The 23,782-nt window shown below is 36.7% G+C and overlaps 1 protein-coding gene across 15 annotated transcripts in view; it reads right to left on the reverse strand.

Moving 5' to 3' along the window:
* The window catches only part of IKZF2 (IKAROS family zinc finger 2), a 169,919-nt gene that overhangs the window by 21,484 nt on the left and 124,653 nt on the right, over positions 1 to 23,782 (reverse strand). For all 15 annotated transcript variants that reach the window (XM_062191163.1, XM_062191145.1, XM_062191060.1 and 12 more), the window contains one exon: positions 2,551 to 2,688. In XM_062191163.1, coding sequence (XP_062047147.1) covers positions 2,551 to 2,688 — 138 coding nt within the window. The remainder of the gene's footprint in view (positions 1 to 2,550; positions 2,689 to 23,782) is intronic.

A 23,782-nucleotide genomic window follows, 5' to 3' on the forward strand; every position in this document is an offset into this window, starting at 1 on the left:
GATAATCTCAGGTTATTATTGCAACAAGCTAGATAGAGTACAGTATGAAATGACATTAATATAAATTTATGTACTTAAAATAATATCTAATGTTTAAGAACAAATATTTGGGTCTAACAAATGATATCAAAACCTACTATAAAACCTACTCCTTAGTTTTATTCATTGCTCTACCCCAATGTCCCAGTCTCTTTCCAACTTTTCCTCACTCTGTTCCAACAAAGGCATTGCCCATAAAAGGCCTGTCTTTGTCAAGGGGTAAGCAATCTGAGGAACCAGGAGGTAATACTGCAGCCCCAGTTCTTTGAAAATATGTCTTTTTTTGCCCCCTATGATACACTATTTTTTTTGTCAATGTTTATAACAGGTGATCCTGCTAACAAATAATGCTAATTAAGATTACTCATTTATAACTGAACTCTTTCATGGGAGATGCTATTGCCTATTCAGGTATGTATAGTGTAGAATTCCATAAATAACTGAGTAGAAAAATAAATTAATCAATAGTATTTGCATGTTTATGATCCAAATAAATGGTGGAACTACAATGGGAGAATATAAGGAAAAGCCAGCAACAATGCCATGAGGTGTCTGAGGATCTCTGGCATGTTCCCAAGCCTCCATGGGCTCCCTGCCTTAAGTAAGACATCCTTAAAAACAATTTAAACAGAAACAGTGTGTTTGGTAGGCAAGTAAATCTTTAAATCCTCTAATGCTTAGAATGTAAGTAACAACTTTCCCATTGACTGTTTCTTAGTGTTTAATGCCCTGAGATGTAACAGTAAAAAGAACCATTTATTGGATATTTTTATACCCCCAACACATTTAATTCTCAGAACAAGCCCATGAGTAACAACACATTCAGACATCACATAGTCAGGCTCTGGAACCTATGCTACCCCCACAAGCCAAGGGAAAACAAGCTTGAGATACTGAATTTACTACAACTTGAAGCACTCACAGATTTGTAGTAATATTAGTTAATAATGGCAATATAAAAATAGGGTTTGGCATTTGGCTTTCAGTAAGATACTCCTTTGGATTTCTGCATCCCATATTTCAGTGACTAGGTTTGAGTCCTGGTTGTGTTCCAGGTTCCAGGTTCCAGCTTCTTGCTAATCTAATACCCTGGGAGGCAGCAGGTGATGGCTCAAGTACTTGGATCCCTGCTGCTTATGTGGCACATCCAGATTGAGTTTCTGGCTCCTGGCTTTGGGCCTGGCCTACCCCTGGCCACTGGGGACATTCTAGGGTGAACCAGTGGAGGGGAGAGTGTTTTTTCTCTCTCTCTCTCTTTCAAATAAATACATAACTACATAAATAAATAAATAGATTCAATCAAGGAATGAATTAAGTTATAAAAACCATTCTCAACACAGGGAAAGGCTCCAATAGTTCAGGATAACAAATACTTTAAAATCAAAAATTTCAAACTTAACAAATCAATGAATACAGTTCTGTAGTATGTACATGAGACAAAAATCCACAAATAATCCTTGAGCTAGTTATATCTAAATTAATAAAATGAATATTTATATTTTAAAAGTGACTATAGCAAATTCTACTATTTTTATTTAACAATTTATTTGATAAGCAAAGTGACAGAGAGGGACAAAGAGAGATCTTCCATTGGCTGCTTCTGTCCCCAAAATGTTGCAATAGCCAGGATGGGCCAGGCCACAGCCAGGAACTCCATCTGTGTCTCCCACAAGTTGGCAGCTGGAAGTGCTACCCAGACTTGAACCAGCACTCTAATAGAGGATGTGGGCATCTCAAGTAGTGGGCTAACCCTCTGTGCCACAACATCTACCCCAAACCATACCATTTAATAGTGGCTAAATATTTTTAAATAAAATATGCATTAATTAAGATATTTGTGTGAATAAGATCAATTAGTATTAAATATAATTACTAACAGGATAGACAATTGTTACTTTCCTTTGTGATTCTGATTTACCAAAAATTTTAGGAATGGAGAATTATGGATAAGCCTTAGGGACTGGCTTTCTACGAGTCATCATGCATTGCAGAGATTAGGATGTTTGGGAGGAGTTTTTTCGCAGAGGGAGATGGTGTGAAATTTTGGTCTGTTCTGATTCTCACACTCATAGAAAGTGAAATCAGTAATTTCTCAGATAAATTAAGAGATAGATTAGAGACATCTAGAATTATATCACTGATCACCTAGCGAATGGAGATGAAATAATACAAATTATCAATTCATCCTTTTAGAAAGCTAGATTTGTGCAGAACCATGTCTAACTATGTGATTAGAGAAACAAAAGAGTCAATGGTAAATTCCTTAGGTGTATTAAGTTGGCTGCTGTTATTATGTAAATCCAAAGTCTTTACCAGAAATAATTTGGGAGCATCACAAAAACTCAGTCTAGCTTGTCTGCAGGGTATCCCAAAACTCAATTCACTTGAGATGCTTACAACGCTAAGTTAATGTGACCTGAAATCAAAGAGTGGACGGAAGCTAGGTAACCCGTAAAGAGCCAGCCAGGCAGCGCAGGTGTGCACGAACGTCAGGAATGCTCTTTTACCCACCATGGTGACTCACGACCTGCCCCGCAGCCTCCATGCTGACGTTCTGCAGATAGTTGTGGCAGCGCTCCTTGTGCTCCTCCAGTGAACTGCGCTGCTTGTAGCTCCGCCCACAGTAGTTGCACTTGTGAGGTTTGCCCACTGTGAAGAGAGCTCAGGGTTAGTGTGCTGTCGGCTGAATCCACACCCAGAGCAAAATGAAGAGCTAACTTTGGACAGGACCGGGAACCCTTTACATGCTTTTTAAATGCAAATCTCTTCTTCTACCACACTCTGAATTCGGCAAGAAAAGAAAATAATTTTCTAAGAGATAGCAAGACTGAAGGCAGACCATTCCTCTGAAAATCTGTGAGAAATACTGAATCAAACTCATGCCCTGACTCCTAACACATTTACTGTCACATGATCATCAAAAACTTTTGAATCAGTTTTTGACTGATTCAAAAAATATCATAGATATCGTTCTCTTTTTTCATGACATCAGGGAATTTTAGTAAAGAAAACCTAAATGCAACAACTCTAAATGTCATTGATTAAATAAAAACAGACTATTCACAGATACCAAGAAGATTAAAAAAAAATCAAGTGGTGAGAAAAAGTACAGATAAAAGCCAAAAGTTTCTCTTTACTTTCCGCCTTGGTAATAACTATTCACACATGCAAAACTTTGCGGCTGATAACCATATTCCCCCTCAGCAGCACTGCTTTTGTAATACCAAGAATTACCCTACCAGGTGCTTTGAGTCATGATTAACAATAACTACTGAAGCCATAACATACCCATGTTTAGTTATACAATGATGACAATTCCTAGGCATCTCCTATTCAGGAAATGAATTCTTCCCTAATAACCAAGGAGCCTTTATTTCAGTCTATGTATTATTATACCATAATGCTCATGTAGCAAACTTTAAAAAATTGATTAAAAAAAGAAAAAATGGGAAGAGGCATGTTTTAATACATGACTTTATATGGATATCATAGAGTACATTTTTTCCTAAAGATTTATTTATTTCTTTGAAAGGCAGAGTTACAGAGAGGCAGAGGCAGAGGCAGAGAGAGAGAGAGGTCTTCCATCTGCTGGTTCACTCCCCAAATGCCTGCAACGGCTGGAGGTGTGCTGAAGCCAGGAGCCAGGAACTTCTTCCAGGTCTCCCATTCGGGTTCAGGGGCCCAAACTTGGGCCATCTTCTACTGCTTCCCCAGGCCATATCAGAGAGCTGGATCAGAAGCAGAGCAGCTGGTTCCCAAACTGGTGCCCCCATGGGATGCCAGCACTGCAGGTGGCGGTTTTACCCACTAGGCCACAGCACCAGCCCCCTTTTATTTATTTATTTATTTTATAAATGTTTATTTTCATTTACTTGAAAGGCAGAACTACAGAGACACAGAGATAGTCCATTTGCAGGTTACTTCCCAAATGCTCACAATAGCCAGGGCTTGGCCAGGCCAAAGCCATGAGTTCAGAACTTCATTTGGGTTTCCCATGTGGGTGCCTGGGACCCAAGCACTTGAGTCATCAGCCTCTGCCTCCCAGGATGACATTAGCAAGAAGCTGGATCTGAATTGGAGGAGTTGAGCCTCCAATGACACATGGGATGGGGGTGTTCCAAGCAGTGGCTTACTCCACTATGAAACACGCCTGCCCCAATCTTTGGTCTGGAGTGGACACAGAACACCACAAAGCACCAGGTGGTATGTACCAAAGCTGTTGGTAGTATAAAGCACAATGTGATTCAGGCCAGTGTCTCTCATAGAACTCCCATAGGAATCATTGAGTTTTGCCCAGAGAACAGACGACTTTTTCATAACCAAAGATGGCACTCTTCAGTCCAATCACCTTATAAAATAACACAAGTTATGACACTGTAACTTAACATGGCAAGGTATATGAGCTGCCTAAAAGCTTCACCAATAAAAACCAACCAAACTTTAGATTGTATTTAAAATACACAAATTAAAATTACTTATTTCAGAATCACCATTTTTTGTAAACAATCTTAAAGGTTATCTAAGATCTGTTAGTAAGTTTTAAGAATACTAAGCAGGGGCCAGTGCGGTGGCATAGTGGTAAAGCCATCGCCTGTAGTACTGGCATCCCATATGGGTGCCAGTTCAAGACCCAGCTGCTCTAGCTCTCTGCTGTGGCCTGGGAAAGCAGTAGAAGATGGCCCAAGGCCTTGGGCCCCTGCACCCGTATGGGAGACCTGGAAGAAGCTCCTTGCTCCTGGCTTTGGATGGGCACAGCTCAGGCAGTTGTGGCCAACTGGGGAGTGAACCAGCGGATGGAAGACCTCTCTCTCTGTGTCTCTCCATCTCTCTGTGTAACTCTGACTTTCAAATAAATAATTTTTTTTTTTTCAGAAAAAGAATACTAAGCAAAGTAGCCTCTTTTCCAGAACCCAGAATTTCTGAAAGTAGCTGTGACTACTGTGCATAATTTGTAATACTACATGATGGCATTAAAAATAGTAGAAAATATTTTAGTAGAAAAATTTACAGTAAATAATATAAGCATATTTATATGTAATTTTATCCTGACATAGGGCTACACAACAAACAATCATTATTTGCTATAGCATTCCTTACTTTGAGTACCTTTATACTAATTCTCTAGAAATGGTGATGAATTTACATTGAATAAGCTACTAACCAGTGAACACTTATGCAGCATTTACACTGTAGTTAATTACTCACTGTAAAACAGTTCATTCATCTCCAGGTCTTCCCTGGCATTAGTCCTGTCACGCTGTATGTTATGATACCTGTCTTTTACTGTGAACATACCTTCCAATATTTTCTTTCCCTTACTTCTATAAGCAATCTGTATCTTAATTGAAATGTGGGTCCCTTCTACTGCCCTTGGCTCATAATCCTCTACAAAGTCTCATTCACCTGATAAGGAACAAAAGGTAGTATCCTACTTTCAATCATGTTTTCCACTACTCTAATTGTTTTGTTTATCCCAACTGTTTTCTTTCAGCTTTCTCCCATTTTGTCATCTACTTACTTTAAAATATCAGTCTCTGCTTTTCATTCTTCCCACCCTTGTTCCCAATGGGTCCAATAGGGATTTGAGTAATTGTTTAAAAGTGTAACTTCAGTTTTCCCAAATCTTCATCAAAAATCTACATCAGTGACCCACATCCACAGTTGGATTCTGACAGTCTTGTAACTATTCTACCTCCAAGAAACTGGCTATGGAACATCACATCTTATCCTTCTTCATCATTCATTCAATACATGCTCCTTCAAAGACACCTATGTGCCAACACTGTCATAAAACTGGAACGTAAAGTGGAAAGCAAATTTTCATGGTGCCTATCCACTTGTGCTCGACAGTCTGGTAAGGAAGATAGACATTTAATAAATGCATAAGCACCATAATAGATTCTGATAGGCTTTTATAGAGCAAAACAACGGTGTCTTAGTATAACAGAGGAACCTATTTTAATTTGAGAAGGTTGGACAGGAAGGTCTGTCTGGGGTAGGAAGTTTTAGGCTGACAACTGAAGGAAGGAAGAGCAGTCAGATAATGGGGCAGCTTTTGAAGGAGAGGCAGAGTTTCTGAGAACTGCTGTTATCTTTTTCTACTTTCTCTCATGTACTTAGATCCTTCTGAGTTTAACATTTTGCCCTTACTACTCTTCTGAAAATGGTTTTCAAAGATCACCATCAATCCCTGCTTAATCCAATGGCTGAACTCTATCTCATGGACCATTTCCTCAGTTCCTGATAGTATTTCTTAAAACCAAGTTGGGGAGTGGGCATTTGGCTTTGTAATTAAGCTGATTTAGATGCCTGCAACCCACATTGGAGTGCCTGTGTTTGAATCCTGGCTCTGCTCTGATTCCAGCTTCCTACAACTGCACCACCTGGGAGGCAGCAAGTGATGACTATTTGTTGGGTCCTGGTCATTCAAGTGGGAAATTCAGATTGAGTTCCTGGCTTCTAAATTCAGCCTAGCACTGTCCAGGCTGATGCAGGCATTTGGGAGTGAGCCAGTAAATGGGGGCGCTCCCTGTCTTTCTGCCTCTCAAATAAAAAAAAAATTAAGTTCATGAACATATTTATATTCACTCACTACATGTGATTGAGTTTCTCTTTAAATTATAAATTTATCTGTATTTTATAAGTAAACACAAATTATAAGTTAATGTACATTATAAAAGACCATGGTTTCTTTTATTTTTATAATAAATATTATACATTTTCATGAACTGAAACCCTTTCATTCTGATATTGAAACACTTTAGAAATGTCAATAGTCTGAATCACTAAACTGAGTGGACTTTTAGCAATCCTAGCTCTTCCTAAGCCCTTGGTCACTATCAAACATCTTTGTGTCTTGAATCTCCTGTTTTAGTTTCTGGGATCAGAGTTTGTGCTCTTCACTGCCTTGCCAACCTTTTCCTATCCTGTAAATATATATGTGCCTCGAGATTTGTCCACAGAATTGTATTCTCCGCTTAGTTCCCTTGATTAAGTCCTCATTTCTATGAAACATCCACATGGTGCCAGGAATAATGTCACAGGTTTATACGGTTTTGGTCATTTAAACTTCCTTTTACTAGTCTTGGTGGACCCTTCTATATAACCATATCAAAGATACGGACATAGCTTTCTCCTCTGTGCTCTTACAGCATCTGCTCATTACTTATGAAAAATGCCTTGTAATTACACATCTGATGCCTATTTATTTCCCTGGTTCAAATGACGAGCTCCATAAGGACAGAAGTCATGTTTTACTCAATTTTGAGCTGATAATGCACATGGAAGTTACTAAACATAGGAGATAGTCAATATATATTTATTGAACGACTGTTCTTCAAATCCATAGTTGTAACTGCCTTTTGAGTATTGCTTCATGGATATTCCCCTGCAATCCAATCTGACATTAAAGATATTCAAAACCACCCTCCTCCACAAAACTTCCTCTTTGTCTGACTGCCCTTTTGTGCTAGTAGTGTTATCACTGTTCGAACAATCCAGATTCATAACAACACAGCCACTTTTGTCACCTCCTACCCCTATTTCACCACTTCCAAATACTTGCTAAATTCTATATAGGTAACTCTTTCACTGGTTATTACATTTATCCCTCCTTTTCATTCCTCAAACCAACATCCATACTAGTTCAAGAACCTTCACTATCACTAATCTGGGCTAGCAAAACAGTCATCAAAAAGACTTTTCTTTTCCCAAATGTAATTATTTTACTGCCCTTTTTAACAAGCTTCAATGACTGTTAACTTCTCTTGCACAAAGTCCAAATCTCTCTACCTGGCACTCAGTACCGTATACAATCTGGCCCTGGAGCACACATCCCATTTTCTATGTGAGGTTTGAGCCAAAACTACCTGGCACTAACACTTCTGAGTATTTTTGGTTTCTAGAATGGCTTTACATAATTTCTACCACTTGATATCTTCTATATTCTTCCACTCTCAACCTCTGTAACTCAGTTCCATCTAGAAGTTATTTTTCTTGCTAAAAAATTATAACTGTACTGGTATTCACACTTAGGCGCTTCTAACATTCTACCTGTATTAGTTGTGATTTTAAAATGGCATTTAAATACTCATTTTCATCTCCTATGTTACAGCATAATCTCCTTAAGAAATTAGAACAATATATTATATACTATTGTAAATTCCAAAGAGGTTTGTTCACAGAAAAAGAAATAATAAATGCAGTTTTCCTTTACTAACTCTTCAAATGGTTTTCTCAGTTTTTCCCTAAGTGATTTTCTAATTCTAAAAACAATACATCCATAAAAAAACTGAAAAAAATTCACTGAAAGAAAAAAAATAATTTATAATTATACCATGAAGAAATTAACTTTCTTTGGCATTATTACATTCTTATGTTTTTTATATGCATACAAATATAAATTTTGTTATGAATATAGGTTATTTTAGACATTGTATTGTATAATCTACTTATTTTACTGTAGCTCAAACTCTTCCCTATGGTATGAAATGGGTATTTTTTTTCCTGCTGTTAGGTAATATTTTCCCTCCCGATTCTAGAATTATGGTAATGTGAACTAGTCTGCTTAGCATTCTAGTCCTTTTATTTTTTACTTTAATGGTTATTTTCCTTTATACCATAGTTGTACATGCCTACAAAAAAAAAATCAGTGTAGTCCTAAAGGCATTTAATGAAATATAGTCTCTATCCTACTCCGTGTCCACCAACTCACCTGACAATTTAAACATGATTCCAAAAAGCAACCATTTTCAATTCTTCCTTTTGGTGATTATAATCATAATATTTTAAAACAATACATATATTTTTCTTTCTTTATCAAGTTCAGAGATAATCTACTGCCTTTGTGTCCTGGTAGTTAAGGGCTGAATTCCCTTAGCAAACATCATTTCCATTCTTCTTTCTGCTGCCTTTTAATAGTTACATAGTGATTTCTGATTGAGAGTACAGAAATGAAAATCTCTAGTATTAATGGAAATATTAATTATAAAATACAACTTGGCTCAAGAGTGATTAATTTCCTTTTTTTGTGCAACTCTTAATTTTTCCTAGAGTTAATAACTGTTGCATTTTTACTTTTGCTTATGTTTTTGTACCTAATTATACTACTCTCCTGTAGAGTTCTCCTATTTAATAATTATTTTTCTAACCACCCAGAGTACATAACAATCTCTCAGGTCAGTGCTACTTCTACTTCTCTTTTGTCTTCTCATAGCCATTGGCATTTGGTGCTCCAAGTGCAACTGATGGTACCCTGGGTTTTATATAATTGTTGTCTTGGGACTCTTCTTTGTTTCCCTAATACCTGAATCCCATGTTCTCTTGGATATAGAATTTTTGGGTTGGAAATCGTTTTCATTTAACATATTTTTTTAAATATTTATTTTATTTATTTGAAAGGCAGAGTTACAGAGAGGAGAGACAGAGAGAGGGAGAGAGAGAGATCTTTCAACCACTGGTTGACTTTCCAAATGGCAGCAATGGCTCAGGCTGGGCCAGGCCGAAGCCAGGAGCCAGGAGCTTTGTCCTCATCTCCCATGTGGGTGGGAGGGGGAGGGGCACAAGGGCTTGGGCCATCTTCTGCTGCTTTCCCAGGCACATTAGCAGAAAGCTAGATTGGAAGTGGAGCATCCAGGACTTGAACCGGCGCCCATCTAGGATGCTGGCATTGCATGTGGCAGCTTAACCCGTTATACTACAATGCTAGCACTTTACATTTTGAAAGCTGCATTCCACTTAACTACTAACCTCCATTCCTTTACAAAGTATGGTGCAAACAGCTTTATATGTGCCTTGTTTATCTGAAAGTTTAGTGTATCTGTTTGTCCTTGATATTTTAAAATATCTGAAATATGAGTTGCATGTCGTTAATTCACAGTTCCCTTAGCTCTCAAGAAATGTGTTTATATTTATTTTATATTTCACATAATATATGCACAGAGATAATTAATGAAATATATCCATAACATGTATACCTATTACTGTATCTATAGATAGGTATAACTACTAACAATTTCTGGATGTGATATAAGGAAAGAGATTGAAACTTTTTTTTGAAAGTATGCATATTTAGTCATTCTAACCTCATTTGTGGAAAATATTATTCTTTCAGCCTAAAATTATCTCAGTATCTTTGTTAAAAATCAGCTGATCATATATTTTGGGGTGTTTTTCTGGATTTTATTCCATTAATCTATCATACGTTTACTCAGAGTTAGTCTTTAAATCAAGTAATAATTTAAACTCCCAACTTTGTTTTTGCAAGATTTTTGAGGATGGGGGGCAGGGCATCTAGCTTAGTGACTAGGACAGTTGTGTTTCACGTCAGAGTGCCTGGGTTCAATTCCTGAGTCCAGCTCCTGATTCCAGTTTCCTGCCAGTGCAGACCCTGGGAGGCAGCAGGTTATGGCTACAGGAGTTCAATTCCTGCCATCCACATAAGAAACCTGAACTGGGTTGCTACATCCTACCTTTGGCCTGACCCAGTCTTGGCCTTTGCAGGCATTTGGGGAATGTAGAGTGCAGAGGAGTTCTCTGTGACCACCTCTTCCACTCTCTCTGCTTAGAATTAAATAAGTTATTTAGGTAACTTGCATTTCCAGATATATTTTGGAATGAGTTTGCCAATTTTTACTGAAAGTCTTGATGGGATATTTATTATTTTTTGCATTGAAATGACAGGCTGAATTTCAGAAGACTTAATACCTTAAGAGTAGTGAATCTTTTAAGTCACAATTGTGTTATATCTCTGCATTTCTTTAGGTCTTAAAATTTTCTCCCAGCAATGTTTTCTAATTTTAAATGCACAGTTCATACACATATTTACTTAAATTTATCTCTAAGTTTTCATACATTTTTAGATGCTGTAATAAATAGCATTGCTTCCTAATTCTAATTCCAACATATATTACTAGCACATGGAAATATACTTGATTTCTTCCTTCTCATTATGTTAAAAAGATACCTGCCCTTCCATGTTCACTGCAGCGCGGGTAGGGATGGAGTGTGTGTAGAGGTATTACACAGATGTTGGTTAAAGTAGAATAAAATTTCATAAAGGAGGAATAAGTTCAAGGTATCTATTGTACAATAAGGCAACTATAGTTAAAATAATATATTCTTAAAAATCATTAAGGAAAGATTTTAAATGTTCTCATCACAAAAAAAAAAAAATGGTAAGTAAGTGAGCAATGAATACATTAACTAGCTCATCTTGGCCATTCCCCTATGTTCACATATATCAAAGCAACATGATGAATCTGTACAATTTTTGTCAATTTAAATAATTTTCAAAAACATACTTGACTTCTGTATGTTGATCTTGATCTTGCAACCATGAGGAAATTACTCATTAATTTTAGTTTTTTGGTAGATATTTTGATATTTTCTAAATAGGTGGTCATATCACCAAAAACTAAACACAGCTTTACTTACTCCTTTCAGATCTGCATGATTTTATTTCATTCGTTTGCATTACTACATTGATTTTTAGTATGATATTGAACAAAGTAACTCTGATCTTAAGGATTAACATTTATCATTTTATTATTAGTACAAAGTTAGCTAAAGATTTTCATACATGACCTTTGCCACTTTCTGGAAGTTCCTTGTTTTCTATTGCTGAGAATTTTTATCATACATGAATTCTGAATCATATCAAATGCCTTTTCTGCAACTATGAAGGGTGTTATATAGTTTTTTATTAGTCTACTAATATGTAGATTACATTTTCCCCCGGAGTTAAACCACCTTTAAATTCCTGGAATAAATCATGCTTGTTCATGAAATATTATTCTTTTTTATGTACTTCTAGGTTCAGTTTATTGAAATTTCATTGAAGATTTTGCATTTGTGCTTATGAGGGTATTGCTATATAGTTTTCTTGTAATGTTCTTCATTTTTGTTACCAGGGTAATGCTGAGCCTCTGTTATCCCTTAGTTAGTGTTCCTTCCTTTTCTGTTCTCCAGAAGAATTTGTTTCTCAAGTGTTTTCCCCAAATTATATTTTCCTTGAATGTCTGGCAGAATTTACCAGTGAAGTCATCTGGAATTTTCTTTGTGGGAACGTTTTTACACTTGAATTTCAATTCCTGGAATGAACAGATGGTTATTCAGAGTATTTCTTTATGAGTGACCTGTGGTAATTTCTTTTTCTCAAGGAATTTGTTTATTTCATCTACTTAAATTGACATAAAGTTGTTTATAATATTTTTGCGTTATATTTCCAAGGTCTATAGGATTTTTAGTGATGTTCCACTTTCATTCCTGGTGTTAACTTGTGTGTTAAACTGTAGTGTATGAGAGAAATATTTCACCATATAGTTACTAAGAATGAGAACTCTATTTTTATTAAAATAATAATTCTCCACTAATTGCCTAACCCTGTATCCTTGGATTATAGGGAGGCATTTCAGGCCACTGAAGCAAACTCTTAGGCGGATCACAGAATATTTTCCATTTTTGTGGGAAATGATAATATTCAACACTTCTCAGACACTATGCTAACTACTTGCTCCGATTATATCACACCACATTCCTTTCAATGATGTCCTATCTTTGTGATGCTCACTTTTAGTTGCTGCAGTGCAAAGCAAGTGCTCTATGAAAACCAGTGTCCAATCTTTTTCCAAAGTGTGGGAATTTATACATTGCCCAATAAGGCATACAATCAATCCCATTAGTAAGTGACCTTGCATAGTCAGAAATGAAATAAAAATTTATGTATTTTTTTTCAAATGGTTTATAATAAACTGTTAGGATGCAAATACTTATTGTTTGGGCCTGACTACTTAATAAATGAAACTATTAGGTATTTTAGGTCTAAAGGCACTGTTAAAAATAATTTTAAGACACTAAGGACAGCAGACCAAGAAATTTAGGAAGCTCTGTGAAGGTAATACAATGTAATTTGAATTACTTTTAAATCCAAATTAGTGAAACAATATTATTATTGGCAATTCATATGCCATCCTTTCAACATTATCTATTCAAAATCTATGTTCTTATTGCTATAAATTTTCTCAATTTGATCAATTTCTGTATATCAATGCAAATAATCCTAACTTTGTTTTCTAACACTATTTATTTGAAAGGCAGATAGAGATAGGGAGACAGAAAGAGACAGAGACAGAAGAGATCTGCCACATGCCAGTTCTGTCCCCAGTGAGTCCCCAGACTCACAACAGCTGAGTCCAGGCCAGGAAAAAGCCTGGAGCCCAAGTGACCTAAGTACTTGGGCTATTGCTGTTGCCTCCCATGGTGTGCAAGAGCAGGAAGTTGGACTTGATGGAGGTGGGTTGGGGGACATTGAGAAATAGCATGTATCGCCACAGCCTGTGTTGTAGCATCCCATATGGGCGCCAAGTTGAGTCCTGGCTGCTCCATTTCTGATCCAGCTCTCTGCTAATGTGCTTGGGAAAGCAGCAGAGGATGGCCCAAGTGCTTGGGCCCCTGCACTCATGTGGGAGATGTGGACAAAGCTCCTGGCTCCTGGCTATGGCCTGGCCTAATCCCTGCCATTGCAGCCATTTGGGGAGTGAACCAGTAGAAGGAAGATTCTCTCTCTCTCTCTGTAGCTCTTCCTTTCAAAACAAAACAAAACAAAACAAAACAAAACAAAAAAAAACAAAAAAACCCAAAATTTAAAAAAAGTAGAGAAAGCTGAATTGGGACACAAACCCAGTTACTCTGACAGGGGATGTGGGCATCCCGCATGGTCTCTTAACCACTGTGCCAAATGCCTACTTCTACCCCATTGACTTTCTTTCTTTCTTTCTTTCTTTCTTTCTTTCTTTCTTTCTTTCTTTCTTTCTTTCTTTTCTCTCTCTCTCTCTCTCTCTCTCTCTCTTTCTTTCACAGGCAGAGTTAGACAGTGGGAGACAGAGACAGAGAGAAAGGTCTTCCTTCCGTTGTTGGTTCACCCCCCAAGTGGCTGCTATGGCTGGTGCGCCATGCTGATCCCAAGCCAGGAGCCAGGTGCTTCCTGTGGTCTCTCATGCGGGTGCAGGGCTCAAGCACTTGGGCCATCCTCCACTGCCTTCCCGGGCCACAGCAGAGAGCTGGACTGGAAGAGAAGCAACCAAGACAGAATCCGGCGCCCTGATGGGGACTAGAACCTGGGGTGCCAGCGCTGCAGGCGGAGGATTAGCATAGAGAGCTGTGGCACCGGGCAACTTATTTCTTATAACTATTTAACTTATTTTTAGTTTTTGAGGTTTTTAATTTTATATGGTCAAACTTCTGGCATTTCCCCTGTATTTAAAATTATTCTTTGATATAGATTTTGAAAGAAATGTCCACATTTATTTTCTAAATCTTTAGAATTCTAAAAAAATAAAATGCTTAAGTAGGATGAGAATATTGTAGAAGGAAAACAGATCCTTACCTGAAAAACAAACTAATTTTCAAAGAGAATCTCTGTTGTGATAAATCACTTCAGTATACATAAAAATTATCACAGCAAAATAATTTTAACTTTTTAATTTAAAGAAGAGGTTACCAATGTAGTTGAAGTGAGACTATAAAATGTTTAAACAAATTGGAAACAATATATTTAGTATAAATTTCTTATTTATTTATTTATTTATTTTGACAGGCAGAGTGGATAGTGAGAGAGAGAGACAGAGAGGAAGGTCTTCCTTTTTGCTGTTGGTTCACCCTCCAATGGCCGCTGCGGCCGGCGCATCTCGCTGATCCGAAGCCAGGAGCCAGGTGCTTCTCCTGGTCTCCCACGCAGGTGCAGGGCCCAAGGACTTGGGCCATCCTCCACTGCACTCCCGTGCCACAGCAGAGAGCTGGCCTGGAAGAGGGGTAACCGGGATAGAATCCGGTGCCCCAAACGGGACTAGAACCCGGTATGCCGGTGCCGCAAGGCGGAGGATTAGCCTGGTAAGCCACGGCGCCGGCCTATTAGTATAAATTTCTTAGAGATTCCTAACATATCTATGAGAATACCAAAAATTCTTTCAGATGTTTTAGTTCAATAACAAAACAAAGAAGCAAACAAAATTTGTTTAACCAATGTTTCCCCAAATTACTGTAAATATAGTACTTTTTTCTTAACTTAAGGAGCTATGACTTTCTTAACTAAGAACATATTTTGAGAAACACTGCCCTATAATAATAGAGGCACATGCTGTCAGCATTAATGCATTTTATTGTTTTTTTCATATGATTTGCCAAGTATTCATAGAGAGCATAGACTTTTTTTTTTTTTTGGACAGGCAGAGTGGACAGCAGAGGGAGACAGAGAGAAAGGTCTTCCTTTTTGCCGTTGGTTCACCCTCCAATGGCCGCTGCGGTAGGCGCGCTGCGGCCGGCGCACCGCGCTGTTCTGATGGCAGGAGCCAGGTACTTATCCTGGTCTCCCATGGGGTGCAGGGCCCAAGGACCTGGGCCATCCTCCACTGCACTCCCTGGCCACAGCAGAGAGCTGGCCTGGAAGAGGGGCAACTGGGACAGGATCGGTGCCCCGACCGGGACTAGAACCCGGTGTGCCGGCGCCGCAAGGTGGAGGATTAGCCTGTTAAGCCATGGCGCCAGCCTAAACATAGACTTCTTTTAACAAATTCACTAATTAACTAATGAGTGCCTTCATTACTCACATACTATGTTCTAGGTGCTCTGAATACAGCTTTGAACAAGACACATTACCCCTGTACACACAGGACCAGCTAAAAACTTCACCATCGAATATCTCTGTCTGTTTTATAATGCAATAACATTTATTTTCAAACTAAAAATCCTACAAATAACAGAAACCCTAAGGTAAATCATACATAAGAGTTAGGGAGGGTCTTTTAAAAACATCACATTTGAAAACACACACACAACACACCCAAACAAAAAACCTCTAGTTTTAATTTTTAGCTCACTGGAAAAAGATAGGTGTAATTCAGCAAAGAAATCATTTAAGATGATTTTCGTAAGAACAAATTTTTGGTATCTATTTTTCTATTTCTTTTTAAATACTAGAGTTCCCAGATTTCTTGAACTGAACACCTGAAATAAGGAAGTAAAATGGAATTAAACAGAATACGTATTGAAAAGTATTTTGGCAGCTTATCAGTTATGCTTCCAAGGCTTTTCTTTATGACAGAAATTGTCTCATTTTTATATTTTCTAATAAAATAATTCTTTAAACAAAAAAATGAAAATAGATGCTTAAATCTGTCAAAATGTTCACAGCTCTGTTACAAATAAATACAAGTAAATTCTTTATATGACAGCTATTTACCAACTGCTTAAAATTTAATCTACAATCATAATAAACATAATACTGATAAAGCACTGTACTCGGGATGATCATGGTAACTATAATATAAATGATTCAACTGACTGAGGAATGTAAAAACAAGCTACAGAAGTTATAAATGTGCAAAAAGTTGCAATGGCACAAGGAGATGGTCCAGAAATATCTTAAACCAGAGACAAACGGCAAATATATCTGATACTATTTCATTTTTACAAGTGTGCAAACCTTCATTATATGGCAAAGAAAGAAAAACCAAATAAAATCTTTCTAGGTATACAGAATAAATGAATCATCCAATAATCATAAATTCCGTTTGTCATGATTTCTATTTTTCAAGCTTTTTTTCTTCATCTGATTTCTTAACACTATAACTCAAGAAAGGCCGGCGCTGCAGCTCACTTGGCTAATCCTCCGCTTGCAGCAGCGGCACCCCGCGTTCTAGTACCGGTTGGGGCACCGGATTCTGTCCTGGTTGCTCCTCTTCCAGTCCAGCTCTCTGCTGTGGCCCGGGAGTGCAGTGGAGGATGGACAAGTGCTTGGGTCCTGCACCCGCATGGGAGCACCTGGCTCCTGGCTTGGCATCGGCGCGGTGCGCTGGCCATAGCAGCCACTTGGGGGGGTGAACCAACGGAAGGAAGACCTTTCTCTCTCTCTCTCTCTCACTGTCTAACTCTGTCAAAAAAAAAAAAAAAAAACTCAAGAAAGAAATTTAGATAGCACATAGGACCAAAAAATAATATGGGAGCAGATAATCTGCTCTAGTGTATAGAAGCATCCTATAAAAGTAGATATTATATATAGAATAAAGAGTTTGTGGGAAATTAGAATTAAAAGAAGTTTTATTTTGGTGCAAATATTTTTGAAATCTGTGCATACTTTTTTAATACCTATTTTCCATAGACTTTTTGATGGCTACTTTGATCTATGCATAATATGCTTTCATATTTGAATTTCAAATTCTTGCCCTAATGCTAACTGCTAACTGTGTGTGAGTCCTTGGTTAAGTTAAACAAGGAAATAGTTGTATGTATCTCATCGCATTTGGGGGAGAAATTTTTAAAAGATAGTTGGCACATAGTCAATGCTCAATAAAAAGCAACTATTTTGTGTTTTTCCTGTAGCAAGCTGTCACCTTGGAATATTCTCTCTCTCTCTCTCTCTCTCTCTCTCTCTCTATATATATATATATATATATATATGTAATACATTTTATTAGGTATATTGATTATTGCTAATCTCTTTTTTATTAAGTTCCATATGGACAAGATCTTTGTTTCTTTCTTGCTGTATCTCAAGTGCCTGGAACATAGTTACTCAAAAATGCCTGGAAAAAATGCCTGGAACATAGTTACTCAAGAAATACGTGTTCAATGACTAAATCTGATTGCATTGTGATGCTTTCTGGGGCATCACCACATGGCACCAAGCATTTTCAGCAGGAGAAGCTACCACCCATGTGCACTGTGTGTATTATCCTGCAGTGAGTGTAAAAAAATAATCCTGAGAGCTACATTCAATTTCAAAAGAAAAAAAAAGTGTATCTGTTTTTGCGATTCACAAATTTGAATAATGTAAGCTGACTCTAAAAATTTAGGACATTGTTTCCCTTTTCTTTCCTTCTATAGGGATTTTTAGAACACATACATCATACCTTAATGGCCTCTTCATTCAATTTTTACCAAATACATTTAGATTACCTATGTGGGCCAAACATGATTCCCAGAGCTGAGGACACATTAATAGGTAAGACAGAAGAGGCCCAGTATCTCTCATTTGAGTGGGGGGAGACAGTCACTCACACATAAACAAAATATTAGGATAACCACAAATTCTTACTTTGGGTTTTAACACATTAAGTTAGAAGCAACAAAATCAAGAGTAATTAGGAGGACGTTTTAGGGAGGGTGCTTAAGGAAGACATTATTTCCAAGGAGATGACATTTAAGCTAAAATACCTATCTGAAGGATAATAAAGCAACTGTGCCAAGTACTAGGGAAAGAGCTGAAGATAGCAATTCTTTGAATCATCCATCAGAAACAAATCTGAAGGTGAAAGAAAGATTTGAGTAATACTACAAAAGCTTCATGGAAAATGGAATAAATTTGGTGCAAAATTTTTTGAACTCCACACATACAAGAAATCTTCACAAAGCTCAGAAAAAGTGCATATTATGCAAAAAATTATGAATTTCAAAATTTTTGCTCAAAATAAACTCAATTATATTTTTCCATAAAATGTTTGAAGTACTGTACTTTCAAAAGCACATATGGTGCAAAGAAATCCGAGTAAGGGGTAGAGGGGCCTTAGGAGAGGTGGATGAACTCCATTGGCCTTGATAAGTTGTTTGATTTCATTAAACTTGTAAGAGCAATTGAAAAGACTTTAAGCAGGGGAGTGATATGATTTAAATTGGGTTTTAAAATGGTATTCCAGGAGGAAGCACCTGGCTCCTGGCTTTGGATCAGCGCAGTACGCTGGCCATGCAGGCCGTAGCGGCCACTTGGGGGATGAACCAACAGAAAAAGGAAGACCTTTCTCTCTGTCTTTCTCTCTCTCACTGTCTAACTCTGCCTGTCAAAAAAATTTTAAAAATTAAAAAAATAAAAATAAAAAAATGGTATTCAAGCATTATGAATTACTTTTGCTTCTAAGAACATGAAACAATTCTTTAGTTTTTTGATGCTGAGTTTGTATATGTGTTGAAAACCTAATCCAAATAATATATTTAAAGATAAAGAAGGTAAGGGCCGGCGCCACGGCTCACTAGGCTAATCCTCCGCCTTGCGGCGCCAGCACACCGGGTTCTAGTCCCAGTTTGGGTGCCGGATTCTGTCCCGGTTGCCCCTCTTCCAGGTCAGCTCTCTGCTGTGGCCAGGGAGTGCAGTGGAGGATGGCCCAAGTACTTGGGCCCTGCACCCCATGGGAGACCAGGATAAGCACCTGGCTCCTACCATCGGATCAGCGTGGTGTGCCGCGCCGGCCGTGGCGGCCATTGGAAGGTGAACCAATGGCAAAGGAAGACCTTTCTCTCTCTCTCTCTCTCTCACTGTCCACTTTGCCTGTCAAAAAAAAAATTAAATAAAATTTAAAAAATAATAAATAAATAAAAATTAAAAAAAATAAAGAAGGTAAAAGTATCATATTTGTGAAGTAAGGGACCATTCATAGATTATGTAAAGTTATAGACTGTGGAGGCAGTCACAGTTATAGACACTGTCTATAGACACACTCTTTTTTAGTTATAGTGACACACTCTTTTTTAAGCTTGGCTTTCCTTATCTATAAAGACCTTAAAAATGATGCTTGTCACAAAACTCCACTAAATAGCCATAATTTTAAATTTTTACAGTAAAAATTCTATGAAGAAACATATGCAACTACCACAAGCCTCCACTAACCTTTAACTTTCTAGGTAGTGTAAGAATATTCAACTGAAAGCATCCACATCTATCCATCCATTTAATTAATATGGAGATGGAGATAGAATATAATGAGATCTCTTCTTTGTGATGCTGAATTTAGGTTCTTTCATTCTTATCTCTTTGCTCATTATCAATATGTTCCTGTATGGTATCTTCAAATGTGATTATATTCTAAGTATATTTTGCATGCTTACAGTGTGTGATATTTGGTTTTTATTTTCACACTTGTCTTACTTTATACCATTAGAGAGTTTTGTTACAAGATATGAAAAGCCAGTACACCCTGTGGATGAACAAGTTTGACTCATACACAAGGACGAAGTAGGAAAAATTAAAGGGTGGAGGTTAACTTATTAAAAAAAAAAAAAAAACCCAAACAAACCTGAAAACCACTTCGTAGTGTGACGTATCCTTTTGGACACTGGGTGAGTAATGAAGTTGGCATGCAGTTTCTCCACTCCTGTCACGGAGTGCCAGACATACCAGAATAGCAGACTCACAGTGCAGAGGGCAGAATGTGAAATGGCTACAAGTTAAGACGTCTACACCAACATCCATGCATGGTGCAAAAACTGTGCTAGTCAACTTGGGCATGGCAGCAATGTCTGCAGAACATTCAGAACACTGAGAAAGAGGCCCATGGATCTTGCCCATTTCTTTAGACCTCTTGTAAACAGAGAAAAGTGCGGGAAGAAAAGTTCCTGCATTGATCTAATGTTTCCACATCAGAGTGAGAAGAGTTCCATCAAATAAGTATGCAGCACATCAGAAAGACTTCTTAATAATTCCTGCTAGAAATGTGTTGGAAATGTTTATGACTGCTGCTATTTCTAAACTTCAGATGGTTTATGCTTTTAAATTTTTAATCTTTTATAAGGACTATGTGTGTGTGTGTGTGTGTGTGTTGACTGATATGTCATGATTATTTGGAGAACAGAAAGGCAGTGTCCTACTGGATGGAACTCACATGAACTATCTTACTAGCTGGTCTGACTCAAAGTAGATTTTTCCTCTTAATAAACTGTCATGGCTAGTGCCTTAAGTTTGTGCTGTAAGAGACGAATGAAGATTCTAATCCCATCCCCCTTCCTCAGTGTTTACTGTAAAGCACACAGAGACGCACCAAGGGCCTCAGTATCAGGACTTGATAGATGAAATCAGTCCAGGACAGTTATGTAAATCATGTGTGCAACTGACACTGCTTGTGTAATTATCGGCGTAATCCACCCCTATCAACCACCTCCAGGAAGGAAAGGAGGGGCTGAGGGTGGGGAAAGTTCACACTTGGGAGATCACCCAGAAAGTGGGCCCAGAGCCAGGTCTACAATCAGTTTAAAATAGTTCCATCACATGGGAAGCCTGCAGGACAAATTATACTACACTCAATGTACTATCACTATTATGAATGAGTAGCACAAGATTCAGTTTCTGATCCAGCCTATCTTAATCCAATGTGTCCATAATTGCCCATGAATTTTTTCTTATTAAAAACAGGTATCCTTGGCAGTTCTGGTGCAAAAGTCATGTTGGTCTGGCTTTAAAATAATGAGAACGTGAAACTGATTACAATAATCTCTGGCCAAAAACTTAATTTTCAGAAAATTTTTATTCTTCATTTCACAAGGAAATCAGTACTACTACTGGCCAAAGGTCTATTTCTTGAAGCAATTCCATGTTAAACAAAACATTCTACATATTACATAAACTGAAGTATCTTATTTGTGTACCTTTTTTTTCTGGAAGTCACTACAGAAAATAAAATGAAGTAGCATTGAAGTAAACGGCTAAGAGATTAGGGAAAATACTTATAAGAAATACAAAAAAGGGAGAGTAAAACATGAGAAGAATCGGAGACAGCAAAATAAATCAAGATGGAAGCCAGATACATTAGAAAAGAAAGTGACTTAAAAGGCCAAATATATGCTTGCATAAATTTTAGTTTATGGAACCACTGATGAGTCAGTAAAGAATTGATATGGTTATGGTGTTAATTCCTTCATAAAAATGGCAATATGTTTGAGGCTATACAGCTCTCGTGACAAATTAATAGAGTATCCCAAATGAGATTTAAAACTACAGCAAGTGACATCAAGTTGTTTCTTTAGCAATATGGTCAAAAGTTAGCTGAATTTCCATTTGAGCCAGATAGAACCTTTGAACTTTACTTTTAAGAAATTTGAAGATGTAAAAAAAAGTTATCTTATATTCAAAAGCAAGGTCGGTCATAAACATTTTAGTGTATAAGGATTTTCTCATATTAGGTAAGAGCACAACTGAACAAACTAAAGTTAAAAAAAAGGAAAACTGTTCAGTTTTCACTATTTAATTGGTCTGGTTTACAAAATCATTAGGAACTAACATAAATATTCAATGTATCTGAGCTACTTTTGTGGATAAAATATAGTTCTTGGAATTACTGGGACTTCAAAAATAAAAGAGTCTTTCTATCAAAAAAACTAAAAACGTCGAACAGAGAGGAAGCTGTTGTTTTAACAGATGGGGATTTATATAGTACATCTGGTCTATTTCTTTTTTATAGGACAAAATAGCTTTAAACTGAAGATTAAACATAAACAACAAACTTCTTAAGCCAAAAACTGTCAAACATTGAATAGGTTACAAAGTATTGTAAAAAAATCAACATTCCTAAGTTGTGTGGAAATAAATTAGATACCTGCTCAGAATAATTTAGACTTATTAACCCTAAGTAAAAAGAACATTGACACTAAAAGATACCTCAAATCTCATACTCCAGGGTTATATGACACAGATACATTACATAAACTAATGTTGGTGTCTATTTTTAAGTGATAAATACAAAAAAAAATTATATGGTTTAATTAAACATTTTACTTAGAATTTAATAACATGTATTATCGAATACATGAAGTAATTCTTAAAGATAAATAACAAAAATAAGAAAAAATCTTCCACTGATCTGTTTACTAAAGGATATTTTATTTACATATGTTTGAAAAATAGGCTAGTATTAGAGCTAACAAGTGTCTTTAGAATATAACACATAAGGGATATTTGGCTCCTTTACAAAACAAGAGACAATAAATATCCTTGGGGTACTAGGATTTTTTTTTAATTTCAAATGTTCTTAAATGAGTCCATTTTTAGTAATAAATACCCTTTCATAATCTGAATCTATATAGTATAATTCCATGGCCAAAACTGAATTTTTGATATGACATAAAAATATCTCAGATTCTATGAGAGGCATACTTGCTCATGTTTTCCTCTTCACAATTCATAAAAGGTTATGGATAACACATTTATATCCTCCAATATTAAAAATACATATTCATCTGTTTTCAGTCTTTAATTTGGGTACCTTAGAGTATGTGGGAAAAATGAAACTACTTCAAAAAAGCTTGTGGAAAAATGGAATTAAAGTTCATTTTGATAGAAATAATTTTTAAAGGTATACACAGCATTTTTAAAACATTATTTTGCATGAACTTTTTGAAGACTGTATGATTTTCAACTTTTATACCGAAATAAACTTATCTTTAATTCCATGTTCCATGAACTTTTTGAAGTACACTTACATATCTGAAATGTAATTAGAAAATATACAATTAAAGTTCCTCCTAGAATTTTTAAAGTGACACCTTAGGAATCATTTTGATTAACAGAGGTCTAGGGTTTAATTAATATACTATTTACTTAGAATATTGGACAAGCAGACTAATCAAATTTCTAAGAATGAAAAGGCTACAAATCACTTTTTAAACTAAAAATATAAAAAACAAAAACTATAAAAATCACTTTTGTTGCAGGAACACTGATCCATCAATAAATAATCATGTAAATACTGTTATAAATTAATATAAAGCAGATTAGATGATGTGTGTGGTAAATCTCAAGGTTGATAAATAGCAAGAGTTTAAATTACAAATCAATACCGCTGATAACCCTACAATTGTACATAATATATATCTGGCAGATATTTTTTTAAAACTGCAGTTCATTTTCTCACTGGGCTAAAAGTTTGACCATCATCTTCAGCTGATCAATTGTTGATGATACATTTCAATTCTTTCCCCTTTCTATTTTTTC

The sequence above is a fragment of the Lepus europaeus genome, chromosome 1, assembly GCF_033115175.1.
Source record: "Lepus europaeus isolate LE1 chromosome 1, mLepTim1.pri, whole genome shotgun sequence".
NCBI lineage: Eukaryota > Metazoa > Chordata > Mammalia > Lagomorpha > Leporidae > Lepus > Lepus europaeus.